Below are 27,969 nucleotides of genomic sequence, written 5' to 3' on the forward strand. Positions count from 1 at the left end.
TAAAGATTTAAAAAACAAAATTGAGCAAAACTTAATTACTGTCTCAGTTTTTTCCACCAATTGGGGATGATGTAACTGTAGAGAAGACTCCCAAATATGGCTATTCTTTTCAACAGAAATGTTATAATTTTGTACTTGCCAGAGAATGAAGAATGTTTGTGTAACTGGGCAAGTTCCATAAGGATAAATAAGTTAAGGCCAATCTTGTATATTGAGAACAGGTCACTGGATATTGCTGATCTGATACCCCAGAAGAACCCAGAAAGTGATGTGAGGATTCTGAAGCCTGAGTTTAAGAACATCCTTAGCAAGCTGGGCTTCCCCATGGGCAGTGAGGAATTTGAAAAGCTTTGGCAAAGGTAACTTTTGCTTCTGGGTTTTTTTTTCCTCTTGGCCAATTTTAGATGTTTCTTATTCCCATTAAACAATAACCAGCATCCATGTGGTGTTAGGTGGTTGCTTTGTGAGTGTGTGTGCAGGGATGATGTTAATACTGTTATGGGGGAGAAGTAAAGGGTGAAACAATGCTGGGTACTTAGTCCAGAAAAAGGGACAGGCAGGGACTCCACTAGCTACCTTAAATCTGCAGCTGCTCTGAGCCTAGAAATCTCAGAGAAGATGGGGTGGGGAAGGTCCTACCTGTGGAGAAGGTACTGAATAGAGTATGTTCCAGTGGCCAGTCACCAGTTAGGGATCCAGCAAATAGTAAAGTGTATGAATGGGTTAGGAAAAACAGCATGGTGTTGATGTTTCCATAGAAATACTTGTCAAAAGAATTGTCACCAGTCCATTTTGTTTCACATAGTAGGTCTGCTGCTGGTGAGGATCTTCTATACTGTAATTTTCATTCTGATCCTAATTAAATAATCCTAAATATGTGTGAAGCCCTTGGAGTCTTCAGATGGCAGATACCATGGAAGTGCAATATTAAGAAGATAAACCAGGAGCCCAGCTGTAGCTCCATACTCTCAGTGGAAGAAGCAGAGTATGAGGTCCCATGTGGTCTCAAGATTTGACCTACTGAGTCTATTTTGCCTGTTACAATATGAAGCTATTTGTCTTACCACTAGGTAGCATCAGCTGTTATAAAAGTGTGTAATAGGTAGATTTGATAGTGTCTGCTCTTTATTTTTCAGTTTTGGTGCTGGGGAAAAACTTGACCTGTAGGCTTGACTCTGTCAATGTTTTACCATATTTGATGTTCAAAGAAAGGTGAGAGGTGGAGGAAGCATTAGGTAATTCTCTGAGAAAGTGATCTAAATCTGACCCCTGCATTCTTGCTTTGCTGTTTGCAGATATGACACAGAAGGTATGGGAGTTCTCAAGGGAGAGCTGCTTCTTAAAAAACTAGGAGCAGAGTTCCAAAACGGATCTTCAAACAATGCTAAAGTTTCAGGTAAAAATAGAAAAATCAATTAATTTAATCTATAACATATAATAATGCTCACATCTATCAGAAAAATAAAGTAGTAGGGTGAGGGTGTTATAGCTGTGATGGTCCAGGAAACATGTGAAAAGCAAGGGGTTTTGGTGGTATCTTTTATTGGACCAAATATATAGTTAGAAAAGATATTAGACAAGCCTTTCAGGCACAAAGTACACATCCTCAGTTCTGGAAAAGAAGGTACAGCAGACAAAACAATGGCTTATGTTTAACTCCATATGTACATTAAAACAGTCACTAAGAGCAATGGTCAGCAACCTCTGTGCCCAAAAGTTTGTCTTACATCTCTTCCAATGATACAGAAAAAGAAGGGTCATAAAAATGGAATGATTTATGGCATTAGATATGTATATACATCTAGATCAGTGGCTCAATCTAATTAAATCGTAAAAGCTTTTGACTAATAGCTATTTGGTAGCCTGTGCAAGGTGAATTTGGTTTCAGTACAGTTCATACTGGGGACAAGATATCGAGACTACAAATCTTCCACTGTACTCACTGTTTACTAACATCTAAGCTTTTTCTATAGAACTTTAAACAGGTTCTGAAAACTTAGACTATCTTGGTGGTTCTCAGACAACTGTTGGGTTGCCTATATGGGGAAATAGCATGGAATAGCTCTTCCGCATTAGTTTTCTATGTGGACTCTGTTCCACAGTGTGAGTACCCCTTTTAATGCGCTTTGGAAATAGTTAACTTAAACTGCATCAAGGCACTCTTATTGTGGTATAAGGGTATCCATGCAGAGAATTAGTGAGGAACAGCTATTACACTTCAAATTCACACTGTAGTTTATTTAGCAGTAGCTTCCCAAGTAGATCATGCTCACTGCCTCTCCTTGGCTCCAGAGGCTTTTCTGGGAGTTTTTGAATGCTCCGTTGTGTCAACATTTATGTGTGTTATCTGTGCAATGATACCATGTCATCTGCCCAATTCTATACAGAAGACAACAAGGACAGCGCACTGTAGAGAAGCTTGCACTGCTGCTGATTTGGATGACAGAATTAGAAACCTCAGACTTCTTTATTCTGTGGACTACATCTTAAGATAAAGATCCCCTTATGGGACAGCTCTCATTCTAGATATCTAGTCCTGATTCCTCATGTCCACTATACTGGAGAGAAAAGAAAATAGACTCACTTAAATCCAGTTGGTGCAGCTGCATGGTTATTCATTCTCCTGCTCATTTTGTATCTTTGTTGATTATTTTTTCTTTCTGGGTAGGGGGTTTCTACTGTAAATGGGGACCTTTCTTTGTTCCCTGCGTACCCTGTTGTTCTTATCATCCCAGCTCATCCTGTAATTTAATTGTGCCCTCTTTTCTGCTTTCTGCCTCTCAAATGTTGGTGTCACTTGCAGATCTGTCCCTGAATTGAATTTACACCTAAGAAACATCTTAAAAAGAAAAACCAAAGCAGATGGGTGTAGTTTGGTGATTATTTTTCAGCTTGCTTGCATGAAAGGAAAGTATTTAAAAATCCTGGACTCTGCTCCAAATAGAAATATCAAAGATAGACAACCTAGGGCTGTTTCACCACTATTATAAAAGTAGTTCTGCTGAACTCCTGGAAGTGGTCCGCATTCCTCCACAGACCACCAATTGAACAGAATGGCAACCTCTGCTCTGAAGGCCTGTCAGTCTCCCACCTTCACAAGCACTGGATTCCCTACTACTGTTGTTCATTCCTTGTTTTATTTTTAAGGGAAATTTGTGAAACTTTGTGGCTTGTGCATATACAATGGACATTTCGTAAGCAATCCAGTATTCCAGGGACAGTTGTTCATGGACTAGTGGATAAAGCTGTCTAAATCAGAAAAGCAGGGCAGTTGACTGCTGATGATACCATAGAGATATTTCAAGAGGCAAATCTCCAGTTGTTTGGGTTTACTTTTTATTTTTATATTTAAAAATGACTACAATATGTTTAAAATACTACAATGCAGCAGGCTATAAAGATGAGGTGTCAAGTAAATATTTCAAGCTTAGTCACATTCAGAGAAAGAATTGAATCTGGGGGACAGGAGGGGTTTTACTGGGGTCCTGGCACTCATTCTGTTAGGGCAGATCCTACCAACCCGTTTCCAGAGTTTTGGCAGAAAGATTGTTCAGTAACTGGACCTCTGATAGTTGTAACTGTGTTCTCATCTTTTGAATCCTTCTATTCAGTTTTGGTGCACAAAAGCCCTGTTACCTTTGCCACCACATTGACTGTTCTTAATTTTATTAATATTAAATAACATTAAAACTTCTCTTTCTGTGCCATATCCAAAGGACAAAACCGAGAAATTTCAAAAGTGGAGCAGGAACATAGAGCTTCCCTAGGCATAGAAAGGTGGCTGAAAGATAAATTCAGAGAAGGGGCAAGAAGCATGAAAGAAGAGTTTGAAAAATATGATTCACAAAAAACAGGCAAGGTAAGATGCTTTCTTGTCTGTGAAACTGCAGCAAAGAGGGAGGTACACAGCAAGTGCTGCTGAAGTGGTGTGTGGGATGCAATGATATTTTTCTAATAAGACATTAATAGGTGTTAATAACTAGCAATTTGAATAGCAGATATGTTGAAAAGCAGGGCAAGCATTTTCATCAGATAGATTATACAGAGAGAAGACCAAACAGCAATTGAGCCCTGCAGGTTCTGTACATTATTGTGGGCCAAAATTCTGCCATTATTTAAATCATTTGGTGTAATTTTCATCTGTTCTTCTAAGAGAAGTAACCAAGAAAGCAGAGACGAGATGGCTTTAAGGCACTTCTATGACTCCTAGATTCAGGGCTGCTGTAGAAGCCAGTGTAAACATTGGTATAACTTCAAGAGCCTAAAACAGAGCAGGGTAGCACCTTAGGGTGTCTATACATATGCAGTGAGGCTGCTCCAATGTGTTGTAATTACCATGCTCCAGCAGGCTGCAGCGTCATGTATATCAGCATCCCCATGCTGAAACATGGTGGTGGAGATGCTTTAACTAAAGCTCACCAAATGAGCTTTAGTTAAAGCGCCCCCACCGCCATTTTTCAGCACGGGCACTGAGACATGTGACATTCTGGGCACTTTAATTGAAGTGGCTCTCAGAACTGCTCTGATTAAAGCGCCCTTCCCGCCCCCCACAACTTTTGGAGCATGTGTATAAACACCCTTAGGCTAGGGACAGAAGTTACACATAAACCGGCTTAAGTGGGCAGAAACTGGTTTAAACCTGTAACAGAACATAAGTTCAGTGCACATAAACCAATATCAAAATGGCTGAAACCAGTTCGAGATAAACCTGGTTGATATTATCAGACTTAACTGATTGATCTCAAACAGGGTTATGAAACTTCTGTCCCAGATCCCTTCCTGGTTTAAGTTAAACTAGAGTCCCACAGCATCCCAGCATGCTCTGAAGCCCTGTGCCAGGGTGTCTGCTCCTGTGGAGCAGGGCTGGCCTTGCCCCTTTGCTCCCTAGCCGGAGCAGGCAGAGGAGGGGCAGGGGTGTGGGCAAATGCTGGCCCCCCTAAGGTGAAGGGGGCAAGGAAGCAGTTTATTTCCCCTCTCTCCCCTGTCCCACCAGCATGGAACCTGTCAGGCATTGCTCGCTGCTCCAGCAGTGGGGATGTGGCCTTGGCAGCCGCCTGAAGTGAACTGGCCAGGGAGGGGGTTGAACTTACCCCATCCCCCCCATGGACCCAGGCTGGGGGGGTCTGTCTACTGCTCCCCCCCTTGCTGCTGCAGTGGCGGGGGCAGGGGCATGGCCAGATGGCATGGCCCCTGAGGCAGAGGGGGCAGGGATGGGGTTTATTCCCCCCTCTGCCCAATCTGCTCCTGGGGACCACAGAGTAGAATGCCCCGGCCCCTGCTGAACATACACACATACACATGCACACACACAGGCATGCACACACACACAGGCATGTGCACGCTACTGTCACGCTCTGCACATGGACACAGACACAAACACACTCTCCCTGCCAGGAACAGACACACACCCAGATGCACACACATGAACAGATGCACAGACAGACACACACGCACACACATTTTCCCTTCACAGGACCTCCCTCCTCCCCCACTCTCAATCATATAGATGGAGCCGTCCTCCTATCTTGCCCCTTGAATTGCATGCAGCTCAGTCTAGCTCCCTGCTCAGCCTCTATTACACTTACCTGCGGGGAGCTGCTACCCAGCTGTCCCATGCAGTCACACAGATGCAGAGGGCCATGCTCAGCTGGGCTGGGCCGGGAGTGCCATGTCATGTCTCTGCAGGCAGGTGGCAGCACTGGAGGGGTGGCTGCAGGAGGCTGAGTTGAATTTTGAGGGGATATAGCCCCCAAGGCCCTCCTAGCACAACAAAAATGGGTGCTGAGTTTAAAACTGCGGCTTTCACTTTCCTGGTGAGGATCCTGGGACCCTGAACTGGTAGAGGCCCCTGTGCTTGTGCCCAGCTGGCCCGTCCATTAATCCGCCTATGGCCCCAGGGGTTTCATAAAGTCCTGGGACTGGGAGATCACAGCCATGCTTCTCAGCTGGTGGACACCAGGTGGGTCTCAGCACCAGGAGGCATGCTGCTGGGACACAGCACTTGCAGCAGTGGGACTCTGCATCAGGACAACTGTGGGGCACTGCCAGGACCCAGAGTCTGCAGCTGCAGGACTCAGAGTTGGCAGCTGCTGGGGCTGAGAGTGCCGTCAATTGTGGGACTCCCAGCCCTGGCTGGGCATGGAGTACCCCTGCAGCTGGGAGCCCGGTCAGCTGACAGGGCTCCCAACTGCAGAAGAAACCCTGGTACATGTGCAAGTTAAAGCTGGATGGTACCATCTATCTATAAAGTTACACATTTTTAAGGTCTAACTTTATAACTGGTTGGCGCTTTTTATGGTGTGACTGTTTATACTTTGAATGCGTAGCTGGTTACAGTTAACTGCACAATTAACCAGCTAATTGTGCAATACCTATAACATGTAGAGGAGGCCTGTCTCAACCTGCCTGGGAATAGCCGTGATGTCTATGATATCTTCAGTGCACAGCATCGCTAGCTTATCCCCTCCCATCCCAGACCCATCTCTTTTGTCCTTGACTCCACTCCTTATGCGCCACTGTATCCTAACAGGACAGTGTGAGTTGCCCTTTATAAAGTCAGCTCCTGGGGAAAATTCTTCTGGGAATGAGTCTGCAGGAGGTAAAAGGCCCATGGTGAAGGAGAGAGCACATCCCAAGGTGACTGATGTGGACTGCTTGTAGAGCCAGACTATAGAGAGGTGATTGTGTTTCAGCTTGTTTGGATGAAAGAAAAGTATCTACAACAATCTTGAAGCAATTGTAAAATTCTGTTGGCTTAGATGAGACCAAGATTTCACATATTATGAGAAAATGAGGCAGAATGTGACTCTAGAGCATTGACTCAGCAGTTTAAAACCAGGAACCAGGCCAGAATCAGATGACAAAGGTCATCACAGACTGTTCTTATTGAAGTTCATTTTAATTAGTAAGGGAAGTCTGATTAAATTATTTTACTTTTTTTTGGAAGGTGAACAAAGAAACTTTCCTGTCAGTCCTACAGAAATTTGATATGCATCTCAAAAAGGAGCATTTTAACCTCTTCCTGGCAAGATGTGGCCTTGAAAACAGTCAGAATGGGATCAGTTACTTTGATCTTCTTAGACACTTCCAGGATCGCAGTGACAGAGGGATCACACAAAAAATTCTCTCTAATCCCAGGCACAAGTTTGTATAAAATCTTTGCTCATTTGTTACAGCTTTTTCCTTTTGATTACATAGCTTCAGTAGAGCTGCACCTATTGTCAGTAAAAATTAAGTCTAAGGTGACAAAAGTGAAATTTCAACTCATGTCCTTATCAAGTAAAAGCAGCCTCTCTGGCTCCCTTATGCTTCTTCCCCTGTGCGTCTGTGGACACCTCACCTAATTTTTATGGAGTACTTTGTGCAGTGGAGGCTTTCCCCTTTGTTGATTATGTCAGCCTGGGAAGGACTAAGAGGCTGAAAGGCTGTATTTCTGTCAGAGCATTGTTCCTGCCCCCTGGGCAGCCAACAATGTACCAGCATACCCTTTCACCTGAACCTACCCTATAAGAAGTGGCCATCAGAATTAGGACAGGTTATCCCTCTCCAAAAGAAATGAGTCTTCCAGTCAGAGGAAAAGGTCTCCTTTGTGCATCTGTTTGTTTTAGGAATTAGCCCCTGGCCCAAGGCAGGGCACCTTGTTTTAGTGGTTGACACTCAGAGCTAGGGGTTATTCTAAACCTAGTGCTGCATGGATTCCAGTTTATGTGGAGGTGGGAGAAGACAGACCATCAAGGGCCATGATAGCACGGGGGAGAGAGACACATTTCTAGGGGCTGACTTTTCTTGAGCAGCTCTTCAGCAAGCACAGGTTTATTTTAGCATTGGCCTTCTGAAGCAGAATGACTTTTCCCCTGAATAGATCAGCTGGGAGCAGTGCCAGATCCATGCCTTCTGCAGTCTGCACAGCTTGGAACACTGGAGATACCTATCATGGGACAGGGCCTCTGAGTGTCAGATCTGCAAGCAGCACAAGTAACCTGGAATAACCCTTTAGATAAACACTAAAACTATGCACACTGCAAGTCTTTGGAAAGGCTTTCTTGACAATCTGAGCAACCTTACAAAGCTGTTCTGCCCTCTGCTGTTAGAGTTCAGTATCACAGAAGCTTTAAAGCCAACCACAACATTTGAATGAACATTAATAAAGTGTGACTAGAAGAGTAGCAATATATAAATAAATACATAGTTTCATCCACTTTGTTAATGCAGTGCTAATTTGATTGAAATGGTGACGGTCTTTCAGGAACACTTAGTGCTATTTTCCTTTTAATGTCTTTCTATGTTTGTTTCCTTTTAATAAGTTTCTATTTGCTACCATTTGCAATAACATAATGTGGCCAATACTGTCACTCTTGTTGTTTGTCACCTCAGTGCTGTGCAAGGTAGGCTGTGCCCTAGATCAGTGGTTTTCAACATTTTTGTACCAGAACCCATTTGTAAACATAAATGTCCAGTGCCGACCCAGTGCCCCTCAGTCCCAACCCCCTGGCCCAAGGCCCCAGCACCCCAGTGTGTGAGGTGGGGTGCTGTATGTGAGGCATGGGGACCCCCAAGCAGCCCTTCACAGGCAGGAACTCTGCCAGCCTGCAAGGGAAAAGCCAGAGTTTCCCATGTTTTACTCCTTTAAAGGATAATTCATTTTTAAAGTTTGTGAACCTTTCATATATTCTTGCGACCCACTTTTGGGTCCTGATGACCCACAGGTTGAGAAACACTGCCCTACAGATCTTACATGCTAAGAGAAGTTGTGTTGGGAGGCCCAGTGGAAGGAGCTACCAGATTTTATTATTGTTTTTATCGTGTTTTCATAGACCTATTCATTTTCTTGGTTACAAGCACCTGGGCTTTTTGCTTCTTACTTCAGATTCATCTGAAGTTGGTGTAAATGCTCAGAGATGCACTGTCATGTTCTGAGATGCAGGGCAAACATTTGAAGTGTCCTGTGCTGGAACACTGGGTGGGGGTAGAAATTTAGCCCTTGTACCTGTAGGCAAACCCCAGGGTGATGTGTTTTTGATAGGCTGGGGTCATGGTCTGGACCCTCAGTCCTGGCACAACATCGCCCTATTGGCAGGAAGTATAGGTGCCTGTACATGAGCACAGAGGCTGCTCCAATGCACTGTAATTAATTGAGTCTGCTGGAGTGTGGCAATTACAATGCTCCAGCAGCCTCCCTTTTCTTGTCTATCAGCATCCTTGCACTTCAAAATGGTGGTGGGGGTGCTTGAACTAAAGCTTGTTGAACAAGCTTTAGTTCAAGCACCCCTGCTGCCATTTTAAAGCATGGGGACACTGATCCATGAGACACTGAGGCACTTTAATTACAGTGGTTCTTGGAGTCAGCCTGCCAGTCCAGGGCTCCTGCAATCTGGCTCAAAGTGCTGTAGAGGGGCTGGCTGGGTCACGAGGGTACTCCAATGTGGGGCTAGCTGGTAGGCAGCCCCTGCACTGAAGCACCCTCATGCCCTCTCCAGCCCCATCAGTGTCTACACATTTGCTGCTGTATACAAAAAAAAAACAGCTCTGCAGCAGGTTAGTACTTGTGTTTACAAATACTAACCTGCTTCAGAGTTTATTAGTTTTCCGTGGCCTAATAGGGCCGCACGTGTAGACACCGAGACATTTACTGCAGAGCTAATTAGGCAACTGCAGCAAACATCTCGTGTAGATACATCCTGTACTGTGTACAGCTGGCACTGGTACCTATGTAGCGTTGCACTGCATTGTGTAGCTATACACTTTGTTTTCTCTTGATGCTTTCTAGAGCAAATACTCTTTGTAAGCATGAAGATCTTTGTTTTCTTTCCCTGGGAGCCAAACCAGCAAGCTTACCTTGAGTTGTAAAAGCCCTGCTTGTTTTTTTCCTACAGCTTGATATGACCACTCTAACCTCCCTTCCCACCTGGAGTGGAGTTTGTTTCTCAGCTCTGGAATCCTTTGATATCAGTCTCACATCCAGGCAAGTTAGTCATCCAGTTCCTTAGGCAGACCACGGAGCTGGACTGCTAGTCACTTGGGGAATGTTTTTCTTCTGTCAGAAAGCTATTCCACTAAAAAAATGTTGACCTACATCTGTCTGCAGCATAAGAACCTGGAGGTGCTGGTAAAGTAGAATAGGGGTGAATAATATTTGATTTAACTCCTGATTTTAAAATGTTCTCCTTTGTAGATTTCACTGGGAAGAGAGTATCAGCTCAGCTTCCACTGTGACTGCAATTGAAGTCAAACTGGCAAATTTATTTCAGTCTGATTTCCTTTCACTCTTGACCACGTTCCAGTAAGTGTCCAGGAACTTTTGACTTTTTTACTTTTCTTTCTGTTATGCTTATAAGCAGTGTGAGTTGGAACGATTAATGGTACTAAAACAGAATTCACATCAATCAGGCATACAAATTCAGAATGAAAGAAAGCGCGTCTTCTCTAGAGGTGAAGTTTCAGAAAGTGCTCCTTCCAAGCAGTAGATCTTCACAGACCCCATCAGACAGTCCCACCTGATGTCACAGGACTCTCTGTGTGCACAAAGTTCTGCCCTGGCTGGTCTCTTTGCAGCACTGAAGCACAAGTGAGACTCCCAGAATGTAACCGGCATCTTTTAATATAGCAGAAATCCCCTCCTTTATCTCCCTCTTATTAAAAGGGGAGCATTATTGTTGACCTGGCTGTCAGAAAAGTGAATCTGCCTGTCTGCAAATGACCAATATTAATTTATTTAACAATTTCATAGTTAGCATTTTGGGGCCCCTGAAGGACTTTCCTGCCTATTTTTTTTACTGCAAGTTGCTCTGTAAACCCTGATTCTGCCACATTCTGGATGCTTTTGGTCCCTATTAAACCAGACAAACAATATGCACCCCATAATGGCCAGAACTTCCCTCTCCCTTTTTTCAATTTTGTGCTTCTCCTGCAGAGTTAAAGGTGACAGAAAGCTGGCTTAAACAGCCAGTAGGGGATGCCCCTGGTTGGGGAACCACTGGGAGGTTTAGCAGCTGTGATGGCCTTTGGCCAGAGTGTTCCATGTTCTGACAGTCCTTGACATTGGTGCTCTCAGGCTGCTAAAACTTGTACCCGGAGTCCCAGGAGTGGCTTATGCCCCCTTGCTCTTTCAGGTGCCAAGCATGGCTCTTGATCACCTGTGGATTTAGTTGCAGTTACAAACAGACCCTGTGCCCATAGGAGAATGGTTGGGATTTGCTGTTATCCACACAAAAAAGGTGGGAATATTGAAACCAAAAGGGTAACATAGAGAAAAATCTTTAGAATGCACCTGGGTCTTCTTTTTGAGCCATGAAGCATGAGGTAAAAAATCACATTCTAGCTGTGCTCTTTTACTAACCAAGGAATGCCTTGTTTTAAATATGCAGCAGGACATGTTTTATGACCATCATCAAGTCTGATCCATTTTTATGTATTTCTCAGAAAAATTGACAAGCTGGAGAAAGAAATCATTAGTCAGCAGGAGTTTCGTGCAGCAATTGAGAGCAGGTAAGAATAACTTCCTTTTGTTCCCCTTGTGCAGATAACAAGTATATGGTAGATGAATTTTTATTTTAAAGGAATGTTCTTTTAAAGCACATTTTTCCACATTACCTGCCACTGCATACAGCTGTATTGCATTGCCAGTGATGCCATGTCAAATAACCAAAGGTTTGAAAAGACAGAAAAACAATGGACTATCCAGCTGGTTTTTTTCATTTGCAAAGTAGAGTTGTACAGAGAAGTACAGTCTGATATTTCTAGAGGCAAAAACTGGGATTATTAAATAAAAAAAAACCCAGGCTACATTTCCACTCTGGATTAGGCCAGTTCACTTCCAGTGTTTTTTTAGTGGATTTGCATTACTGTAAAACTGCCACTATAAAGAAAAGTGGGCAGAGCGACTTACACCAATAACAAATGGAAATTAGAAAGCAAAGGCCTGATCTTACTAGGTGCTAATCACCTTCAGCTTCTGTTGTTGGTGGGAGTGAGGGCATTCTGCATCTCACAAGAGCTGGCTTTTAACTGGCCATAATAGACTATTTGCTCTGGTACCTTCTCCCTTCCACTTAGATCCTTACCAGGTTGCTGTTCTGGCTCACTGCATGAGCTCTGTGAACCTTTGAAGTTCTGGGTAGACTGCAGCACTGTTGCTTGCCATACCCCCTCTGGCACACTTGGAGAATATAGGTCAGGGATGGGCAATTATTTTGAGCAGAGGGCCCCTTACCCAGTTTTGGTAGGCTGTTCAGGGCCGCATGGGTAGCCCGGACCCTTGACAGGTGCCCCACCTCTTGACAGGTGCCCTGCCCCCTGGTCACCATCTTGGGACCAATGTCTCAATGTCTTGGGACCCATGTCTTAGGGCCAGCACTGGTGGGGCCCAAAGTGGGGCACAGGCTGGCAGGGGTCTGTGGAGCCAGATTGGGCTGCACCAGCAGGGGAGCGGGGAGCTGGCCCGGCTCCATAGAGCCCCTGCCAGCTGGGACCCCGCGCTCCTGCCACCCTGCTCTGGGCCCTGCCGTCACTGGCCTCAGGACACCAGTGTGGGCCCTGTGCTCCCACTGGCTCTCCCCTGCTCACACCCAGTGCCCCCAGCCCCACGGTACAGGCAGTGGGCAGCACACAGCCCTGACCCCCTGCTCGCTGGCAGGGAAGAAACTGGTGCTGAGTACAGGGAAAAGTGGCCCCTCGCCTGCCCCATGGCTGGCGCCTCGTGCTGCACCTGCTCACAGCCCACCTGGGGCTGCCTGTGCCTGCTCCGGACAGCCCCGTGTGGGCTGCGAGTGCCTGCAGCATGGTGCGCCGGGCATGGGGTGGGCGAGGAGCAGCTTTTCTCCATGCAGGGAAAGAGCCCGGGAGAAAGCTGAACATGGGGGGGAAGCGGCCCCTCCTCCCATGGCCGGTGACCCACACTGCAGGCGCTCGCAGCCCCCATGGCCATTTTTGACAGAAACCAAGGGCAGAGAAATATTAATTTTCCAAATTTTTTAGGAGCCCTGCGGGATGGATAGAATGGCCTTGCGGGTTGGATCTGGCTCACAGGCCGTATTTTGCCCAACCCTGATATAGATTCTTTGTTAATGGAAATGGGATCTCACAGTTCAACTGCCCTAGGCCCATGGGACCAATTCTGACCCTCCAAGGTGCTCCAGCCTGCTTTTCCAGATCACCCACCTTATGGGCAGCCTGCGTTATTCTTTTCTTTGGGATCCCATGATAGCTGAAGTACATCAAACACATTTTATAAAGGTTTCCAAACCAATCACTCTTTACTAATTCAAGAAAAGTACAGATCCAAGAAAAAAACAATAACACGCCTGCACACATTTCCTTGCCTTCATTTTATCGTTGGTCAAGGTCATTGTTTTGGCATTTGTCAGAGTCCTTTTAGAAGTCCAGATCTCTCCTCTCCTCTTTACCCCTGCTATTGAAGAATATGGAGTCTACTTTATATCCTGTAGTCACCTTTCTGTTTCTGGTCTCTTTCCTCTCATTCTGAAGTAACTGGAGAGAGACAATTTCTTTTATAACCTCCAGTCCCTTTGTCAAATGATTCCCCTCACCAACTTTAGCAGGTGATTAAAGTCCTTCATCGCTGTTTAGTCACCTTCCCCCTGGCATCATAAACCCAGCTAAACAAATATGTCAGGTCTGTGCCTTTAAACTGATTGTGCACAATCCCTTCTCCAAGAACGTTCAGCTGAAGCTGCTGCCACCAGTTATTATACTCATTATAGAAGCCAAAGCTTTCCTGGATTTTATAGAAGGATTTTTTTATAGGAGGATTTAAAGGATTTACAGAAATCAAAGCACCTCCTAAATGTTTATACTATAACTGTCACTGTTGGTATCTTGCCATCTCCCCATAATTGTTTTTTTTAAATGAACACAATAACATGTACAAAGGGTTTCATGCAGTTTTACCATTTAAATAACATTGTGACATCTTTGCCACTAGATGGCAGAGCACACTTTGGTTAGGGGAGCAATTAAGTTGCTTACAAATGTTTGGCTGCACTCTGGTTTCAGCAAAAGTTGTGGCTTAAGTGAGGAGAAGGTAAAGAATGCTGAATAAGGCTGTAATTATATGATGACTCTTCAGCAGTACTGGCATGTACTTTACTTTAAATATTTTTTAGTTCAATAAATATCTTAATTGAATGCATTTAATTAAATGATGCTGTTAAATAGTGGAAGGAAATGAGATAAAGCTCGATATAGATTATAAAGTTCAAACAAAAGGAAAACTGCATCTATTTGCACTGCAGTTAAACTTCCAGTCGTCAGAGAAATCTTTGCCTCTGTGTACACACCATGCACACTTCACTGACTGCCCAAGTACTTCCATCAGTCCTTGAAACAAATAGTAGAGAGGAGTTTGGGTTGGGTCAAGATTTCGGAATTTTCCCTTATGTATTTTATACTGGCAATTTGCTCTTGTCATGACCCAAAGGTCTGATTTTGTGTGTGCTTCGGCACTAGAATTATCCCCATGGGATTACAGCTTCATTGCACGGTGGAGTTTTGCTGCACAGAGAACCCGCGTGCAAAGGAGAGAGTTTCCGCCACTTTGCAGTTGTCTTTGCAGGGTGCATTTTCTTTGCAGCACAGAAATGCACGGTGCAAAGAGTTCCCGCTCTTCGAATGCAAATTTGTTCCCCGCTATTGGCTAGTGCTAAATTATTCCCACATGGCAGCTAGTGATTGGCCGGCTAGCCGTATAAGAGGCTTGAGCGGTTTCCGCCCAAGCCGAAGAGGACTCCACATCCATCTCGTGGGGACTCTGGGTACATGGCAGGGTCATAGAAACCCTGTGTGGGACTCAGAGGAGTTTGGCGGCCTGATCCACCGCCCACCTCTTCCTGTCTTCGAGCGGTAACCTTTCATAAGACGTATCGACGAGTTTTGAGGTGCACTTGTCCTGGACATCCATAGTTCTGTCTGCGTGGAGCCTAGCAAACTCCATGTGATTGTTCGTGTTCTTTCTGTTTGTAACCGCAACTCAAGCAAGTTTTCAGCCTGCACCGCGACCATCCCGGTGTAAGTAAACAATCTTAAAATCAACCGTTACATGTCTGTGCCTAATTCTAGCTCGGCGCCCACCCTCTCTGACCCGGCGTGCCCGGGCTGCTGGCCACAGCCCGCGTGCAGCGCGACGAAGGGCCGTGGGTTCGCACCTGGCCCGCACAGCTCTCAGTTTTAAGATTTTATTAGAACCTCAGAAGAGGCTAATGTGCTTGTTTTTCCACTCTGTTATACTGGGTTCACTCTCACTGACTTTAGTGGATTAGAGCCTTGTTACACAGTAATTTTGGGTGACTCCTGGAGCTCTCCCCAGATTGTCTTAAAGTGTCTTAAAGCACTTGTTATGTGGCTCAAAATTATGCTGCTTCAGGGCAGGATTATATCTAATCCTCACAATTCAGCTCCTGTTCCATGAATATGTGGCCACTCCCCACAGATGTGCCACTCATGTTGAAGTCCTCCAGTATCCCAGGCTGTAGTGGCCATTCTCCCACCCCTGATTCTGTGTGGACACAGCACAGACCAATAGGGCACAGAGCTGTCTGGGAGTGAGGCTCATGGGGGGGCAGGTGGGAATGGGGGAGGAAGCAAGGATGGGGGCTGGATTGGGCTCCCCCCCAGCTGCTTAGTGGAGTGGAGCCTCAGCTTTTCTGTTTCCCCTAGCTTCTAGCCCTCTTGCAAGGAATGGTGGCCCTGGGCACCTTTTCTCATCACCTCTGAGCCTGTCTGAGTTGGTGGCCACTGCCGGACCCTGTCTCAGACCCCACACCCCCAGTCCAAGCCCGTGGAAGTGGGGGAAAATTGTGGCCAGTCCCAAAGAGCCCCCAGACCCAGGTGGACTCTGGCAAGCCCTATATTCTAGGGAGCAGGGATAGATGCCTGTCCTGGCTCACCAGGCGTCTAGTGGTAAGTCACAGCTGTGAAGGTGGTGGACAGTCAGAGAAGGTTTCTAGACTAAGGGTGTGACACTGCTCCAGACTCTAAGCTACCACAACACTGATCAACATTTGTGCGGCTCACAGCATAAGGTACGACAATGTCCTTAGTGTAAAGCTAGTATAAGGGTGTGGAGAATCAAGACCCAAGACTCAACATTTCTGTTGGGTATACTGTGGAACCTTAACACTATTAAGGAATATTAGGAATTAAGAATTATTTACTGTCTTGACTGTAAGTGTTCAGATACTACAATCAATGAGGTCACTCACTTAAAAAGCATTGTTCGAAGTTAACAAAGATTTTGTCAGAGCATGTAATAGTCTGAATACAGTGCTCAAACAACCAGAAAAATATTTTACAAGAATGTCAACACTTTCTATTTCCTGGGATTTGAAATGGACCCATTTTACAATTTTCACTAATTTTAATGGTATTTTAGTGAAAAATTGTTTCAATATTTTAGTCAAAATTTGTACCAATGTAATTTTTAAAAGCATTGTGAAAATGTGTAACTTCCAAAAATCAGGGTTATTTTAAACTGAAACATGGTAAATGTTAATAAAGATATCACCCACAAAAACCCTTGCCTCTCACTCAATAGATTGATTTTAAAAAGTGGATAAAATAATTACAAAGCATTAACAATTTTTGCTGAAAGTTTAGTTTTGGAAGAGAAGTGATGGGGATACTGGTACATGGTTTTAAACTTGCTGAGTGGGGGAGCCAGTCGGTTCCTTCTGCCCAGCACTTGCAGACCTCCAGACAGCCCCAACCCAGCTTGAGACCTGGGCTGTTCAGTCCCAATACTGATAATCAGCTGATTATGAGGAAAGGGCATGCTATACTTCCATTTAAAGTACATACAAACCAACCACAAAGATGTGTTCTGTATCATACATGAAACATCTTTGTGGCTGGTTTGCCTCCCCTGATTCTGTTACATTCCCTCTGCTGGGTCAGTCTGTTCATGCCCATAGTCCTCTTCTGCAAGCTCTGAATTCTCTGCACTATCTGCAAATTCTTGTACTTCGGGGGCATCCTATACTTGCTGAATAAGCTGGCTTTCCACTTGTTTTGTGCTGCTGTAATAAGGTACAGTAGAGTGAACAGCGGTCTAAGATAAGCATAGGGGCCTGGACTTGTAATTACGTGCAATTCTCATTTGTATGTTCACTGCTATCATTTTAAAGCACAGACTGAACTCATTTTTACTAGAGACTGCTCTGAACTGACTGTAACACACTGTAGTTTCCACTCCTGATAATTTTGAGAGGAACATTGTATTAATAAACTTGGCATATTCAATTTGACATACTTAGTACTTTTTCTGTTCATGAATTGTTCACAGTTTGACAGTTTTATAGATTTATTTTCATTATTCAAAATTATTTCAAAGATATTTTAACATGAATAATTTTTAGGTCAGAGCAGCTGACTAAGGCGCTTTGAATTTCCCAAAGAATGTTTATAAATCATTTCCTTGCACTGTTACTAATATTTTCATGGAGAAGTATGAGCCTCTCTAGCATTTTGCTTTTGAGACTGATTTTAGGGACACAACAGAAACAAAATTGGTGGTTTTTACTTTAGCCTCCTTTTCATCACATACCACATTGTGTATAATAATAAATGTTAGTTTTCTGCCCAAAGGGAAACAAAAGGATTTAAGCCTCTTTCATTTCATACAACTCTGGCAGAATGCATTTTTCAGTTCTTTGGTTATATTTGTTTAGTAAAAAGTATGTGATATTTAAGGCATGATTTTTTTAAGTATTTAGGTTCTTAACACTCATTGGGTTGGGGTTAATATGTGATGAGCCTAGCCAGAATAACTCCACAACCCCTACACAGGGTGACTCAGTATCTATGGAAGCTTTTTGCAGGTGCTTAAAGTGATATGGTGGCAAAAAAATACCTAATGCAGTTTTGAACCTCAAAGGCAATGGATGACATTAAGCAGCATGTTATATCCCTGTGCATGCTGCCAAACTGTGTGCCACTACCAGAGAAATAGCAACAAACCAGACAGCATTTGTAAAAGAGTGGCTGGAAGGAGTGACTTATGGGGAAAAATAAGAGAGCTTTGCTACTGCTAAGCAGGGGACAAAACAACCTTCATGTATTTAAGTCTCAAAAGACCAGAAAGAAGAGGAATTGGTCTATGTCATATGAAGAGGAATAAACGAGGGAATAACATTTAAGAAAGGGGAAATTCATTAAGTAAATGAATTCAAGAAAGGAGAAATTTAGGCAGTGCCAAGTCAAACTACCTGCCAGGTACAAACTGTAGAGAAGGTTCTTAAGGGAAGTACAGTTGCTACAGTGATTTTAAAACTAGACTGTATAAGCCAGGCTCGTCCAACATACGGCCCGCGGGCCACCATGCGGCCCACCAAGCCATTTTATCTGGCCTGAGGCACCTGCTCCATGCTCCATGGTGGCGGCAGCAGGGCAGTGGCGAGGCGAGGCAAGGTGGGCAGGGCTGGCCCGTGGGCCCCAGCTGGCAGCAAGGGGAGGGGAGCTGCTTACCCCCGTGGGGCTGAGCTCATCAGTGAGCCAGGTCCTGCCACCGCTGCCCTGAGGGCTGCGTGGCACGGAGCTGCCCCAGCCGCGCCCGATTAGACGAGCTGGGGACAGCGCGTGCAACTTCTCCTCTGGTGCTGCCCCTTGCCCCCGGCGCGTGGGCAGGGGAGCTGCAGCATGGCCTGCACCCTGCCCACATGTGTGGTGGATGGAGGCACGAGGTACGTTCCCGCACAGAGTGGGGGGCGCCTCGGGGCCGGACCGGGGCGGACAGAGGCATGGGGTAAGTCCCCATGTGGAGCTGGGGGCACCTCGAGGCTGGGCCAGGGCTGCGAGGTGCGCAGTTGCCAGAGCCAGGCTGGGTGGGAGGCAGGAGGAGCCCGGCCCAGAGGCGCTCTACGTCCAGCGCCTCCTTGGTGGTTCAGGTCCTGATAATGTAGCCTGCACGGCTGAGGATGGGGGTCTGCATCCGGTCGCTGGCGGGGAGGATGCTGGTCACTGGTGGGAAGGATGCATGTCCAGGAGCGCTTGTGCTCCTGCCCCTGCCTCCCTGCCCAGACACGAGCCCAGGCCCGTGCCCTGCGCTGCCGGAGCGGCCCCGCGCGGGAGGCCAAGCAGTGGCTGCTGGCACTGCCGGCCCATGCCTGCCTCCTTACCCACCTGCTTCAGGACAGCCCCGCTGCCCTGCCCTGCCCCACAACAAGGCGGCGCCTGCTTCCCTGGCCAGTCTCCCCCTGGGCACTGTGGCTCTCCAGGCCCGGCCGCCCACGTGCGAGGCCCCGAGGGGGCGGCTTCTCATGTGCTACTGGGGACGGGAGGAGCCCGGCCGGGTCTGCACTGGTCAGAAGCAGCGGTGGAGCCGTGTGCCGCTCAGGACGGAATGAGCCTGCACCGGTCAGTCCCGAGCAGCACGCAGCTCCGCCACTTCTGCTGGCTGGTGCAGACCTGGCCGGCCTCCTCCTGTCCCCAGCAGCACATGGGAAGCTGGCTTCAGCTGCATGCTGCTTTTCCTGGCCGGTGCCGACCTGGTTCTGCCCAGGCAGGTCCTGCAGCACCGTGTCAACCCGGGCATGGCACCGGCAGGCCGGGCAGGCCCCAGGTTAACCCCAGCCTGGCCCCGCGGCTTCTCCAGCACCAGATCAACCCAGTTGTAGCCAAGCAGCTCCTGCAGCACCATGTCAACCCAGGCATGCGTGCCATGTCAACCAGCACCATGTCAACCCCTGCAACTTCATTGGTGTCAAAGGTCACGTGCCATCACTTCCTGATGTGATACCACTTCCTGTGATGTCTTTGAATATGGCTCTCTGGCCCACTGGGTGATAAAAAGTTTGTGATCCGGCCCCACATTCAAAAAGGTTGGACACCCCTGGTATAAGCCATGATAAAGTGAACTCTGAGGAAAAATGCTGCATTAGGGAAGGATGAGAGTACAAGCCATCTGATATGTTTTTCTGAACTTTTTGGGTCAGATTTTCAGGGCTAGCAGTTGGATTGCCAGTAAAAACTTTTTTTGTGGCCACAGTGTTTGTATGCATGTACCAGGTAGTTGAGTACCAGGTAGTTGAGTTTATAAATGACTAAAAAGACACCACAACAGCACATTAAAACTTATCTCTGGATTTTCCATCAAGACTAGACTTATGTGATGTATTTTTTTGGTTTAAAGTGTGTGGGGTTTGGAACTGCCTTTATTTTTCTATACCATAAGAAAATTGAAGATGTTAAGCAAATGGTAAATAGTAGTAATTTTCACATTTTCATGTGCGAATGTAGGCCTTTATTCTGCCATGTGCACATGTGAACATTTTTGCAGGTGCCTCCATTGCTAAGGCTCTGGCTTCCTGCCAAAGCATTTTCCATGAACCTCCCTGTTAACCAGTCTTTTGGATTTTGCATCAGTCTTGTTCAAATGGGCTTAGCCTACTAGCTAACGTAGCACCTGCCTTTGAATATGTGCCCCAGGGAATTCTGTGAGTCCTCTGTTGTGCTGTGTTTTGTTAAACAGTTGCCAAATTTCAGGTGACAGCATTTCAGTGATGGATAACATGATCCCTATGCTTACTGCATTTGTTCATGTTGGTTAAGTTTGTAAAGCATGCAGGAACCCTTGTGCAGTGAAACATATGGTATCATTATTTAGTAAAACATGGTTCAGATAATACTCCTGCTTTAGTAGAGGCTCATTCCATTTCCACCTCAGTAAGCACAATAGATGTAATGTAGTCTCAGTATGTTTCCTAGCTCTAGGACTGGTAATGCTAGATAGGCGTTTGGTAGTTTAATAATGGAGAAAATACCAGATTACCATGTAGATGTGTTATCAGTCCCTGTCTTCCCTTGAATGCTTCCTTCAAACTTTTTTTATATATTTCCTTAATTCTCAAATATAGTAAGGCAGGATAAGGCATATTTCAGAAGTAAATCATACCCCCTTTTCCCAATCCAGTGTTGCATATGTTATCCAAAGAAAAAGTCTGGATGAACCACAAGGCTAAGTCTTTCAGGACTGAGCTCTTTGCCCTGAGCCCACTCATATGTGAGGAAAGCAGAGTTGCTTAAATTTGCACTGGTTGCAACAGGTGCTAAATGGTTATTGTAGCAATTGCTAATGATATTACTACAGTGCCCCTGTTTCCTTTGATGGGGGAGGGCCAGGGGATAGGCTGTGTGAAGACAGGTAAGGCAGCTTTAAGGGTGCTTTGTGCTGCCAAAATTGCACAAGAAGAGCAATTGCACAAGAAGAGCAAATCTGACTCACTAGCCAAATCTGACTCACTTGCTACATCTATACAAGACATTGACTGCACAGTCATTACAGTTAGTACTTGCATACACAAATACTTGCATCGCTGAACAGCTTTTAGGTGATGCCAACTGTGCAGTAGCTTGTTACTACTGTGCAGTAGCATTGCATTATGCTTCATGCCATGCAACGGTACTGCGCAGTAGTAACAAGCTACTGCATGGTCAGCGTCTTGTGTAGATGCAGCCAGTTTTTGCATAAATGAGGAGCAAATATTTCTCTACCTATTAAAACATGTTTCTAAAACAGAGGCTGGCAATTTACTTCTTGTGGGATGGATCCTGCTTGTGGAGCCATTTTATCCATTCCTTAGAGCCAGGGGGTTGCTGCACCATTTTGGTGGCAGGGACCTTTGCCCACATGGCAGCTTGGTGGCAGGGAGAAGCAGCAGTACTGCAGGGGGAGAGAGTATCAGGACCACACCCCAGGGTGGCTGTGACATTCCCTGGTGGCCATAAGACTCCTGCACACACTCCTTCTCCTTGGGATACCTTCCTTTTTCCTTGTCTGCCATGCCTTGATGGAACTATTATGATGCTGAGGGAGGCTGACTCAGGATCCCAGAGTGAGCCCTTGTTCACTTTAGCCAGCTGTTACCTCTTTGTACCCAGCTGGCCCCAGTCTTGTCCCTTGGGCACTAAGCTAGGGCCCTCCTGGCCCTATCAGTGCCTCAGGGCACCAATTTTTTTATGGGCTATATTTGTGGTCTCCATCTTCCCCTGGAGCCACACCCATGCCTCGCAGCTATTACTCCATATTTGCTTGGAGGGGGCCTCCTGGCCCCAATGCAGCTATTGGCCCTTAGACCTTGAACCTCTGTCCGGGCCTCAGCCTTCCAGGTCTTTGCCCTTTTATTTGGCTGTGCCCCTTAGCCCAGGTCCACTGCCCCAGACCTTGGCTCCTGGACCCCAACCCTGTTTCATGCTCATGTGCTCTGGGGCCCTGGCCCCATCTCATGCTCTGGACCTCCGCTCTCAGTCCCCAGATCAAGCTGCTTTCACTATCTCAGCCCTCCACCCTTGGGGTCCCTGACTTCAGGGCCAGCCTGCTTGCACTAAGTGCCCCACTAGGCACCCCCCTGCGGCCTCCATACCTCCCCTGTGGCCACGATCCCATCCTCAAGTCTCAGGCTTAAATAAATACAAGCAAACTACTTTACAACCTGACAGTATCCCAACTCTAGGTCAGTGTCCCCCCAAAGGCCATACCTCCCTTGGAATCCCTGTCATCACAGCTCCCTTGGGTGGCTGGCCAACTGGCATGTCTGCCTCCAGTAGAGGAGGATAGGCTGGCCATCAAGTCCAAGTGGAGACCCCTGGGAAGGGGTGAGGCTTCGAGGCACATATACCCAGTGCCTAAGCCCAAGCAGGCAGTCTGCCCTTGCATGTTGCAGGGAGAGGAGGTCTCAGTAGAGTAAGGCTACTCTACTGAGACCTCTCCCTGCAGCATGCAAGGGGAGACTGCTTGCTTGGGCTTAGGCACTGGGTATATGTGCCTCGAAGCCTCACCCCCTTCCCAGGGGTCTCCACTTGGACTTGAGAGCCAGCCTGTCCTCCTCTACTGCAGCAGGCAGCTGCTCTCCCCTCTTAAAGTGGCCTCAATTATAGAGAGCAATGACTGTAGCTCTGGCTCCGTCTCCAGTGGCAGAGGCCAGGTGCAAGTGGCTTGGAGATAAGCTTGTCATACTTGGAGATAAGCTCTGTCAAAGCAGCCCCCCTCTGCAAAAATGTTGTTGACCACTCATCTAGAATACTGAACACATCTAGTTTTTCTTCTGCTTTATGAATAGAAGCAGAAAGTGCGTACAACAGACAGGCAAAAATAGGCTATCCTCATCACTTCTGTTTCAAGACCTGTGTTACAAAATACAGAGAGGAAATGTGTCACTAAAAATGCCCAAATGGTATGTTCCTCGTGGAAGATGCATAGTAATCAGTTAGCAGCATAAAGTATCTAAACTTTTAACAGCTTTTAAGAAAAAGAAGCCCATTAAAAAATAGAAACCAGGAATCCATTAATCTGAGTGGCACAGTGCATTATCTTCCTCTGAAAGACTCCTTGAAGGAGGTGTAAGCACATAACAGCTGTTAAGGAGCCAATGGCAGTACAAGGACCACTTGTATCATGGCAAGGAAAACCAGGATTCTCATTGGCGTGGCTTGGAGTTGGCTGAGATTTTTGCAGATGTATTTGGGGACCTTTGGCCTACTAGAGCTGTAGGAACCACAGATCTCTGCTGCTTGTGACAATCATTAAGAGTGTGGACACATGTACATTTGGAACCATTTAAAAAAGGAAGCGCTTCAAAGAGGCAGCAGAGCAGCTGTTACTTTTTCATTATTATGGGTGAAGAAGCCAGGAATGATACAAATGTTGCAAAACTGCTTCAACATTAATACTGGGTGAAGTAGTGTTAAAAGTTGGAGCAGTTTTGCTCCACTTGTATGGGTCCCGGCTTCTCTACTTGTAACAGTTATAACAGCTGTTGCCTTTTTTTTTGCCCCTGTGTTGGACAGACTTTCCAGTATCAACTATGGGTACAATTTTCAAGGAATTCAGGCTGGAGGATAGTAATGGCCCTTTCAGTTTTTGAAACCTGTGAATTTTCTACCCTCCTCTATATTTACATTTGTCTGATTAAATACCACCAGAAATTAGCTCAGTCTGGACTCAGTAGATTAAATATGAAACTGTTCACTACAGGTTAAATTCAACTAAAATCACCACTGAGCAAAACTTTCTGAAGACTGTATGGTGATCTCAGGGTAACCCTGCTTTATGTGTGTGTGTGTGTGTGTGTGTGTGTGTGTGTTTGTGTGTGTATTATATACAGGGGTATAGGTTGTAGCCATGTTGATCTAAGGACATGGGCAGACAAGGTTCAAAGAAGAATTTTTCCAACTATTTTAGTTGGTCTACTAAAAGATATCAGATTTACACAAAGAACCTTGTCTGCCTATATTATATACACATTTTGACCATGTGCTCTGGTACTAGAGGTCTGTTCCATTATGTATTTCTATGCTTTCATTTTATATCTAGGCCAAAAAATTTAGGGGCTTGTTTTGTGCCTATACCTCAATTTGCATCCAAAGAGACAGTTGTGTGAGGGACCAGAAGTTTCCATGACAGCTGGGGGACAATTGTAGGGAACACAAGGGAGCAGCAGGGCCCCTGAGGGGCAGGTAGGGTGTGTGAAAAGGAAAGCTTCAAGTCTGTGACCGAGTCATCCAGAGAAACTCCAGACAGGGGAGGCACCTGCTGAGGCTAGTAAACCCTCACTAGTGAAGGACTGCTGAAGCCATTTCCCTAGTGAGTCCCAGAGATGAATCCCAGAGGAACTAGAGATGAATCTTCCCCAGTGACTAGGGAAGAAACTCCTTTTCCACCTCTCTGAACTGGGCAAGGTAGCAATTCCCAGGGAGGGGAGTTTGCAATTAAAACAGGCCAAAAACTCAGAAAGTTTAATATTCTAAAGATGTTAATATTGAGGAGGGGGGAGAAGGGTGTAATGCAGCATGACACTGACCCAACCAGGCCTGGATTACTCGTGGCTCCCGGCCCCCTTCTCCCTGCACTACCCACCGCACCCCCCGAGTCCCCAGCACGTGGCTGTGCCAGGCTGGTATTTCACTGTGTTCCTGCACACTGCTCTGGGCCATATGGGTGCAGCTGGTGTAGCTCCTGCCCAACCCAGCTGTATGTTGGGGACTCCGGGTTGGAGAGAGGGTGTAGGGGGAGCTGCAGGGAGCTTATGTGCCTGTGTGTGCCTCCTTGTGTCTGTGTCTATGTGCGTATATGCATGCGTGTGTTTGTGTGTGTGTGCATGTGTGTATGCAACCCTCAACAGATCAACAAAACTTGTTAAGTGGCCTTCCAGCCCAAATAATTGCCCACCCCTGGTCCAGACTGCACCTGTCCTGCACATGGATAAAAGAATTCTGTCTTGAGGGCCGTCAGTTCAGTGTCTTTCATAAACCCTCAGCGTATATTATATCTTTTTTCAAAAAAAAATCTGGTTTGGCTTTAGACAGAGGGTAAATGGGGACATTCTCTTTGTCTAAACAAATGATGTAATGACCTACAGTGGTGTGAAGCCTCACCCAGAGAACAGCCTGTCAAGCTCACTTGAAGAGCCAATCAAAAATGATAACATCTCTAACAGAAATCAAATGAGGCTAAAAAAGTGGGCATTCATTCAGAGCTGTACTATGCCAAGAATAACTTAAAACATTCTTATCAATAATGCAACTCTGAATCACTTTGGATCCTGAGACAGAAAATCCATTTTCAGATGGTCAGTTAAGTTTTCCCACCTCTTTTGGTGCCAAAGAGAAGGTTTGTTGTGTTGTTTTTTTTTACTCTCTGTCAAATGTATACTGGGCCATTAATGAGAAATCACAGTTCTATGTTTGCTCTTGCTTCAGCACAATCAGAGCACATACCTTTTGCTCTGGCCAGGCATTAACAATACATTCTATAAATAGTACTCCTTTTGGGACTATGCTATATCTAAATTAGGCACCTAATTCACAGATTATTTCACCTAATACTGAAATACACCTTTAAGGTGAACAGTAGAACTTTTAACAGAAAATAGCAACAGTAGGGGACGAAGTGAAGAGCTGCAGAGTTAACAGCAAGGGGCAACTGAGGCTGGCAGGGAGTAAATATGCAAACCAGGGCTTGACAAAGACATTGATAGCCACAACCTACTTTCTTTTGAAATGTGCTGTGGTATGTTTCCTGACCACAGGAGGGTTAAATGACTTTGATTTTTACACTGTTCCTGAAAATCATGGTACAGGTAGGGGGACCATATTTCCTGATCACAACATGGAACACACCACCCCACTCTCTGGCACACTCAGCTGTCTCTTATCATTGATGAGTTGATCCAATATTCACTTACTACATTGAGTCAGATTCTGATTTTAGTTTCAATAGCCTAAATTCAGGTTGACACTTTGGCTCAGGAAGGGTCATTTTGGGCAAATGGCCTGATTCTCCATTTCCTGGAAGAGTCTCATCTTTTGCAGATTGTTGTAGCTCAGTTGAAGTCTTTGGAAACGGGACAGTTTACCTCAGCTGAAGATTTGGCTGGATTCTGTGGCTGTTGCTTAGCTCCCTGTTCTCCCCACTGATCAGTTAGATTCCACCCAAGCACTGGTTAGACAATGATGAAGTCTCACCTAAGCTTTGTATTGCTACTTCTCCTCCATAAGGACAAGGAATACTATAATAGAAGAGATTCAGGAAGGCTGCATGGGCTGCTTCAAGTATACTGCAAGCTGACACTCTGAGCCCAGAACTGGGGGATAGGCCCTGGAAGCCGCCTTTCTGTATAGGCATTATTATATGAACATTAATTGCACTACGCTGCATGCAAAAATTGAGCACAATGGGAAGAAAGCTCCCTGGCTGTTGACTGAGGCCCTAGCGTTGTTGAGGACTTTTAAACTGTTTGTTTGCTGGTAAAAGTGATGATTTGTGATCAAGGCATTGGAGTGGTATCTGGATAAATCCCTGCCTTCCAAAAAGTCTGTACAAAAAAGACTTTTCACTACACTTTACATGAGATGCATATTGCTCAGTAGCCTAATAACACTGTGCAGTAGTGTGCCAGGCAAAACCTGTGCTAATACACTACTGCACAGTACTATTAGGCTACTGCTCAGTAAGCATCACTGAACAGCTGTGCACTGGTGCTAGTGCGCAGTAGCGCAAGTTACTGCACATTGATTTAGTACTTGGTTAACCAAGTACTAAACTTAATATGCTGTAACTACAATGTATTAATGAACATGTAGACATGCCCACTGTGAGGTAAAGGGTGGTAGTTTGGAAGTAGGCACTAGAGAAAGGGGTCCCACATCAGTCACTGAGGTTGTTGAAAGAGAGCGTGAAGTGGGTGAAAGCCATTACCATGCCTAGTTTTTAACTCTCTCATCATGTAATCTGTTACTTAACTCTTAGTAATGTCCAAATACAGAGATACTGTCACCATTTCTTCGGGCAGGTCATAGGTTTTTTTTGTTTTCCTGCATATTAGGAGATTTCAGTTGTCACATTAATTCTGTTTTTTCTTCACTGAAGCCCTGATACATCTATTTTAAATGGATATGAACTATGCAATTTCTGTAGCAAGAAGGTTGTACTAAATGTTATTCTTTCATTCTGTGTGACACATGCCTGCTTCTTTCTCTGGGTTTGTCTACTGTGCATAAAGCAGGACTCTACAAAGATACCTCAGCTAGCATGGGTACTGGAAGGAGTATAGCCATGTTATTGTGGTCTCTGGCAAAGCTAACTTACACTGCTTCTCATCTTTGAGCTCAGACTCTTGGCCTATTAAATGTCTGCAGCAGCATATTCAGCTTTCACAGTTTCTTCTGGGATGGCATCCCTTCTTCCAGCTAGAGGAGAACTGGCAGTAGGAAGTAAGGTTAGGATTTCCTTCCAGCTCCCTAGACTTCCCAACTGGCTGCATTAGTCCACACAGAGCTCTGTGCTGCTCTGGCTATATTGCTTCCACTGCTGGAGTCAGTTCATTAAGAGCTAGTTCAGATACCTGCATAGTATTGCCGTGTGCAGTAGCAATACCCTCTTTTGGTCTCATCTTACATAGCTCCCATTACGAGGGTACCTGAACACCAGTTGAAATGATAATTTCACTCCTTCTTATTCTTCCAGTC

General features: G+C 45.6%; 1 protein-coding gene across 1 annotated transcript in view; it reads left to right on the forward strand.

Moving 5' to 3' along the window:
* The window catches only part of LOC102577332 (EF-hand calcium-binding domain-containing protein 6), a 110,130-nt gene that overhangs the window by 19,362 nt on the left and 62,799 nt on the right, over positions 1-27,969 (forward strand). Inside the window, exons 6-11 of the mRNA XM_019481333.2 lie at positions 222-359; positions 1,296-1,396; positions 3,717-3,859; positions 6,947-7,143; positions 10,172-10,279; positions 11,419-11,484. Coding sequence (XP_019336878.1) covers positions 222-359; positions 1,296-1,396; positions 3,717-3,859; positions 6,947-7,143; positions 10,172-10,279; positions 11,419-11,484 — 753 coding nt within the window. The remainder of the gene's footprint in view (positions 1-221; positions 360-1,295; positions 1,397-3,716; positions 3,860-6,946; positions 7,144-10,171; positions 10,280-11,418; positions 11,485-27,969) is intronic.

The sequence above is a fragment of the Alligator mississippiensis genome, chromosome 2 (assembly GCF_030867095.1).
Source record: "Alligator mississippiensis isolate rAllMis1 chromosome 2, rAllMis1, whole genome shotgun sequence".
NCBI lineage: Eukaryota > Metazoa > Chordata > Crocodylia > Alligatoridae > Alligator > Alligator mississippiensis.